The 7,234-nt window shown below is 53.5% G+C and overlaps 1 protein-coding gene and 1 long non-coding RNA gene across 3 annotated transcripts in view; both read left to right on the forward strand.

Annotated features, from left to right (window-relative positions):
• On the forward strand, window positions 1-1,379 carry LOC108448461. 2 transcript variants are annotated; one of them, XR_001864354.1, is made up of 3 exons: window positions 1-46; window positions 207-519; window positions 1,079-1,379. It is a non-coding gene; the product is annotated as an uncharacterized LOC108448461 (long non-coding RNA). The 2 variants fall into 2 exon arrangements; XR_001864353.1 differs by having other exon boundaries at window positions 1,130-1,379.
• The window catches only part of OCRL (OCRL, inositol polyphosphate-5-phosphatase), a 44,835-nt gene that overhangs the window by 14,735 nt on the left and 22,866 nt on the right, over window positions 1-7,234 (forward strand). Inside the window, exon 8 of the mRNA XM_017741001.1 lies at window positions 5,137-5,142. Within this exon, the coding sequence (XP_017596490.1) occupies window positions 5,137-5,142 (6 nt within the window). The remainder of the gene's footprint in view (window positions 1-5,136; window positions 5,143-7,234) is intronic.

The raw sequence follows: 7,234 nt of genomic DNA on the forward strand, positions 1-7,234 counted from the left end.
TAGCGAGGTGGCGGCACAGTACAGCGAGGACAAGGCCAGGCAAGGGGTGAGTGCTGCACCCGGGACGGGACAGTGGGGCCGGCCAGCGCCTGCGGGAGCCTGGGCCTGCTCCTCACCGCTGTCAGCACGGACCCGCCCCACGGCCGCATCACCCACCCTCCCTGCACTGAATCTCAAAGCTTAACCCCGACGGTCCCTTCCTGCAGGGAGACCTGGGCTGGATGACCAGAGGCTCCATGGTGGGACCATTCCAGGAGGCAGCGTTTGCCCTGCCTGTGAGCAGCATGGACAAGCCCGTGTACACTGACCCTCCCGTCAAGACCAAGTTTGGATACCACATTATCATGGTGGAAGGCAGAAAATAAAACATGAATGATCATGATGACCTTGTTGACTGCTTGAATCCTGAGTCCCAGACACCTTGGCCTTGGAGCAAGTCGGGCACAACCAGCAACATGTCTGGAGGCAGCTGGCTGTCCCTGCCCACTGTGCTGGCAGAGCAGGGCCCTGCCTAGAGAGGTAAAGTGTCCCTGGGAAGGGTGAAACAAGAGCCTTTTACAGATACTGAAGCCCCTGTTGCCTGGCAGGCCAGCCTCTTGCTTCTCCTGCTGTGGAGATAATGGTCTCTCAGCAGAATGAGGTGCCCAGGCTTTTTAATCTGCAAACAGAAAGGGACAGAGGGGTCCCCAGGGCTTGGTCTCCATCTCCATCCTCCCCAGGAGGGTGCAGACAGCTCCCGTGGTGCAGCTGTGCTCCGGGGCTGCAGGACAGTCCCTTCAGTGAAGGGTGGGTAACACTGCAGCTGGGTCAGGCCAGGCAGGGAAGGGAGCTGGGGGCAGGAGGGAAGGAAGAGCTCTCCTGAGCACAGACTCACCTCTTCCTATAGCTCCACCTTGCCCACTCAGAGCTGGGGGAAGAAATTGGATAACTGAGGTCTGAATAAGCAAAAAGCCACTAAACGCTTGTGTGCCACTTCCTGCGCTCCCCTGTGCTGTGGGGTGTGCAGGTGAAGCAGCGCAGCAGGTTCCTGCCATCTCAGGAATCCATCCCAGAGCCGTGATCCCCTTCCTGCCCACAGAGCCCCCAAACCAGCCATGGCGCCAGCAACAGGCACCAGCTTTGTTTACAGGTGAGCACCATGCACAGAGCTTGGAGATGAGGAAACATCAAAGAACAAAAGGCCGTTCCCGAGATTCCACAGGAGGAAGAGGTGAGGTGAAACCTTCTCTTCCCTCCCTTTTCAGGGCGTTGGTTTTGCTGAGTATGGAAAGCTCAGAGAAGCCAACGAATGGCTTGCTGTGGAGGGCAGACAGGCTGCCCAGAGCAGACACTGCCCCATTTAATGGTGCTCTATTAATAAACCACTTGTTTCCAGGCTACCAGAGCTCTGTTCTCTCTTTTGGCAAAAGCATGTTGGCACAACTGCACCAGCAGAATTAGGTCCGTGTTTGCTGTGGTTCCGAGTACAAAGAGCTCCTCTCCCAAACTGCACAGCTCAGCCAGGTGTGGAGTCTTGTGCTGCGGTGGGGCATTGCAGAAGGCAGCGTGCCATGGCACAAGGAAACATCCAGATCTGCTGCTGTGCTGTTACCAGCTGAGACTGGCAGGAGTCAGTCCCAGCAATGAGCACACCAGACTGGGGCTGTGTTGGTGAGGGGCAGGGTGGGGGTGCAGAGTCACTCAGAGCCAGAACCAGGAGCTTTTGAGCTGCTGGTTTGTGGGATGGAGCACTCTCAGCCAGTTTGCTGACAACACTGAGCTGTGTGGTGTGGTCACACACTGGAAGGGAAGGATGGATCCAGAGGGACCTGGACAGGCTGGAGAGGTGGGACCACATGAAAAGTACAAGGTCCTGCGCCTGAGTCAGGGCATTCACAGGCACAGCTGCAGATTGGGCAGAGAAGGGATTGAGAACAGCCCTGGGAGAAGGGCTTGGCAATGATGGTTAATGAAAAACTCCCCATGAGCCAGCAGTGAGCGCTCTCAGCCCAGAAACCCCCCCATGTCGTGGGCTACATCCAGAGGAACGTGGGCAGCAGGTGAGGGAGGGGATTCTCCCCCTCTACTCTGCACTCCTGAGACCCCACCTAGGGTCCTGCACACAGTTCAGGGGCCCCCAATATAAGAAGGACATGGAACTGTTGGAGCAAGTCTAGAAGAGGCCATGAAGTTGGTAAGGACTGGAGCATCTCCCTGTGATGAAAGGCCGAGAGAGTTGGGGCTGTTCAGCCTGGGGAAGGTTGTATGGACACCTCATAGCCCATTTCAGTATCTGAAGGGGCTCTTTACCCAGAACTGGAATGACAGGATAAGGAGTAATGGATTGAGGCTGACAGAGGGCAGGGTTAGAAGGGATATTGGGAAGAAATCCTTCCCTGTGAGGGTGATCAAACATTGGCACAGGTCACCCAGAGAAACTGTGGCTGCCCCATCCGTGGAAGTGTTTCAAGGCCAGGCTTGGAGCAACCTGGTCTAGTGGAAGGAGTCCCTGCTTGTGGCAAGGGTTGGAACTGGAAGGTCTTTAAGGTCCCTCCCAACCCAAACCATTCTATGAACTACAAACCCTCTTCGTAGCTTCATCCTGCCTCCAGGACCTGAGAGAAATACTTAATGTAACAGAGCTCAGCTGTGTGTGGGGAGAGGGTTACAGGATTTCCTTAGCAGAAAAAGTAGTTAAACCCAGTATATGCTGCTGGTACCTCAGGCTTCACTGTCCAGACAGAGGGAAAGGGGAGTGGGAGCTGGGAGGGGGACAAATAAGGCCAGCCTAGAGCCTCCTTTGAAGTCCTTGGCTCCTCCAGCAACACCAAAGGGTTTGAAGCTTTCAGCACTTTGCAGCAGTCAAGGTCTAATTGTGTTCCAGCCCCACAGCCCCCCATGCACACACCTGGCAGGGGGCTCAGAAGGGCTCCTGCACTGGCTGTTCCAGCTGGTGCCAGGCAGATGCTGTGCTGGTCTCCACTGCTCTGCTTCCTCCACTGTTTGGAGAAATTAGAGCAGCAGACATCTTTTAAATCTTTTAACTTTTCCACAGCCAATCCATTCTCAAACCATCTTACACCCAGGTTGCAGGAGTCTCCTTTGCACCAGCATTCAGCTCACCCAAATGGTGGGTGACCTTCAGGCACCCAAACTGGCTTATTTAAAACCCAGAAGGAGGGAGGAACCACAGCAGCCCAAGGCTGGGCTGTACAGTGACTGTGGGACTGCACTGTCCCCATCTTCTCAGGGGAGAGGAGCGACAGAACCTGGACGGTAGAAAGGTGAAGCCAGGGCTGCCAGCATGGAGAGGGGTTTAGACATCAACAATACCATTTTTTTTATTAAATAATCAGACAGGAACATGAACCATTTTCACCTTTGTGAGCTGACTCCACAGTGCAGTTCCCTCCCCAGCATCCAACACCTGGATGTTTGGACTGTTTCCTCAAGCAGGAGGTGCTGAATTTGCTCAGTATACAGCAGCCACCAGCCTGGAGCTGACTCAGGGATCCCGGGGCCGTGGTGCAGACACACGGGAACGAGGAGCAGCCAGACTGTCTTCACAGAGCCACACATGTCACTTCTGGGCCAGCTGTCTGTACAAGTTCAGGGTCAGAAGCATAACTTCAGAATCTCCACTTTTTATGTCAAGAGCTTGCAGGAAGCAGTCCAACGCCTCCTGGAGTTTTCCATCATTCTGAAGTTTCTTCCCACTGTGCACCAAAGTGTCGTAATCTCCTGCAGCAGGAGAGGAGCTCTGCCCAATGCCTTTTTCAGACCTGCTTTCCTGGGTGAAGCAGTCAATCTGCTCACCCAACTGGAGCTCAGCGTCACCCGTGGATTCCTCCTGAGATGACTCTGTCTCCTCTGCCTCGGACTGCTCAGATTCCACACTGTCTGTGTGGGAGGACCCTTCACTTGTATCAAGGGTTTCTCCAGTAGGTTCTTCTTCAGTCTCAGCAGATTCCCCAGTGCACTCCTCAGCTTCTTCTTCCACAAACCTGTCTTGCTCCTCATCACTGTGATCATCACCTTCCTCATCAGTGGTTCCCATGATTTCGCCAATGTCCTCCACCTCATCTACCAACCTGCTGATGAACGAGTGTCTGGAAGCGTTAGACCTGTTACCACTGTTATTTAGTTGGGGAGAAAAGATGCCTTTAGCTCTACTGGTGTCATATTTAGGGGTGGAAGCGCTAATTCCTTCTGGAACTCGGTGCCAAGCGCTGTCTGAGGGAGAGGAGGGCACTTGTTCAGGCTGATCTTCACTCTCACTGTCTGAAGCAATTCTGTTTAAGCGTTTCTTCCTACCAAAAGTAAAGAGACCACTGCTTTCCTCCGATGCTTCACTGCCTTGCAGAAAGGCATTTGGCTCTTCCTCAGCTGTGGGAGAGCGTTTGCCGTGGCTACTGGTCTCACTTGGCCAAGTTTTGGTTGGAGATTCTTTGTCTGGAGATTTACACAAGCTTTCTGCCTGGAGTTGTATGCTCTCCTTCTCAGGGTGTTCCACTGATCCTTCTCCATTTGAGGCATCCTGCCATTCCTCTTCAGATTCTTCCAGAACCAGATTGAAGTCAACTTGATCCTGGAGAGAAGGAGCAGATGTACCCTCCAAGCTGTGTTCCAACACGTGAGACTTGTAGAGCTCAGCATCGATTTCTGGTGTAACATTTGATAAACTCAGCACTGCAGAAGCAGAAGCTGGCTCAGGAACATTGTTCTGCTCCGTCCCCAGGGGAGTGTGTGGGTCAAGTACCTGAACTGACAGTTCTGCATCCCTTTTAGGATCGTCAGCCATGCCAGACTTGGAGGGATTGTGACAATGCCCAGACAAGTCATTCCTTGCCTTGGCCAAGCTGTCTGAATGTACCTGTGAATGCTGTTTCTCTTGGGGGCTTTGACTCTCTTTCTCGAGTGCAGGGGATGATGGTGTAATGCTAGATTCAGGATTTTGCTCAGATTCTTGTATACCAGATTGTTCTGCTGTCTTGCTGGTATCGAGCACTTTTGTCTCTATACTGGATACATCTTGTACCAGTTTCTCTTCATCCCAGTCAGCAAGAGTCAGAGTTGTCATTTTGGAGCTGACATCGAGCACCTGGGCCTCCTCATCCTCTGTAAGATCAATTGCTTTGTCTTTTTCATGTGCATCAGCTACTGGTGGTGAAACAAAGTGATTTTTGTCATTCAACCCTGGAGACAACTTCTTAGGCCCGGAAACTGATCCCGATGGTCTTTGCCACATCTCTTCACAAGCATTTCTCATCCCCTCCATCCTCTGATCTCTGAGCTGGGACTCCAGCTGGACCAGCTCGTGGGCTTTCTGTACCCTCCGCTGGATGTACTGATGAGCTTCCTCACTCTCCACCTGCTCCTCGTGAGCCATCTCCTTTGTGTAGATCAGGTCATGGTCGGAAATGCCAAACATTGCCAGGGAATGCAGGTAAGCAAGGTGCTCATCCAGCTGCAGATCAGACTTCCTTTGCATGGCGTGCAGGGACTGCAGCTGGATCTGAGTCGCAGACGTCCGAGTATCTTCCAGCGTGAACAGCTCCCTTAGTTCCTGTTTGGAGAAATAACGGAATGGGTTCTTTTTGTCACCGGTGGTCTGTCTGATTAAAGAGTCCTTGAATACCTGCCGCCTGTATATCTTCTCTTCCACGGTGCCGCAGGTGATCAGTCTGTAAATCACTACGTTCTCTTTTTGCCCAATCCTGTAAGCTCTGTCCACAGCCTGAGCATCAGTTGCTGGATTCCAGCTGGGATCAAAGATCACCACTCGGCTGGCTGCTGTCAAGGTTATGCCAACACCCCCAACCTGCGTGGTGAGCAGGAAGACAGAGTAGTCCGTGTTGCTCTGGAAGGCGTTGATGCGCCTCTCCCGCTCCGTCAGGTGGGTCACCGTGCCATCGATGCGCAGGATCTGGAATTGTCGGCGAGACAGAACGAGCTCTATGATATCCAGCATCTTCCTCGACTGTGAGAACACCAGGGTTCGGTGTCCCTCTTCTCTCAGCCGTTCCAGCAGCCCCACAAGGAACTGCATTTTTCCAGACTCCTGGATCACAGTCTCATCAGAGAGATGATCTATTTTGTTCATGCCTGGAAGCATACCTGCTTCCATCCTGTAATCCTGCTCGGAGCCCTCCTGCTCTTCCAAGCCCAGCTGGAGACAGGCTCTCGCAGACAGAAGCCTGGGGTGGTCACAGAGTTTCTTCAGGACTGTCAGCTCAGCCAAAGGTGATCGGGTTGTCATCAGCACTTCCTTCACGTGATCCAGGCAGAGAAAGTTCCTGTAGATTTCTTCCTGCACCGGTGCCAGGTACACCCACACAACAAAGTCATTTTTCCTAGTGAGAGATGGCATGACAGGGGCCTTGTTCTCACTTGGATCCTCAGGAAGAGGAGCATCCACTTCATCAGCATGATAGCTTTTGATGTCTTCCTTGGTCCTTCTGAGGAAATAGGGCTTTATAATGGCCATGAGATTCTCCGATATCTTTAGCCCCAGTGCTTTCTCACCTGGAGTCGCATCCTTCTCCCTTGCCCTGGTAATGGGATTCTCATATTCCATTTTAAAAGTTTTGGCAGTTCCCAGGAGGGAGCCTTGGCAGGCAAAGTCAAACAGGGACCACATTTCCCGCAGGTTGTTCTGCACAGGGGTGCCTGTGAGCAGGACGCGGTGCTGGGCCGGGATCGCGTACACACACTTGGTCGTTTTGTTTGACGGGCACTTGATCTTATGTGCTTCATCGAGAATGACGTAGTCCCAGACAAACTCCTCCTCGTGGCGGCTGGCCAGCTGCTTCCAATTGTATATGAGCATCTGGTAGCTCGTGATGACGATGCCATTCTTCCTCTGGACCCTCTCCAGGTTCCTGGTGCGCTCTGTCTTGCTGTTGCCATGGAACTCCTTGACGCGTAGGCCAGGGGTCCAGCGAGCGAACTCAGCCAGCCAGCTGCTGACTAGGGTGGTGGGCATGATGAGCAGGACGTGCTGGACAAGCTCGGCGTCAAACATACCCGAGAGGAAGGCAATCACCTGGATGGTCTTGCCCAGGCCCATGTCGTCTGCCAGGATGCCACCAGGCTTGCCCTCCCGGTGCAGGCGGTACAGGAACGCAACACCTTCCCGCTGGTGCTGGAACAACTTCCCGTGCATCTCCCCGTAGATCAGCAGGCCGCTGCCGCACACGTCCACGAAGCCCTCATCCTCCTCCTCCTCCTGCTCCTGCTCGGCACCCGCCAGCGC

This window comes from Corvus brachyrhynchos, unplaced genomic scaffold (genome assembly GCF_000691975.1).
Source record: "Corvus brachyrhynchos isolate BGI_N302 unplaced genomic scaffold, ASM69197v1 scaffold351, whole genome shotgun sequence".
Taxonomy (NCBI): Eukaryota; Metazoa; Chordata; class Aves; order Passeriformes; family Corvidae; genus Corvus; species Corvus brachyrhynchos.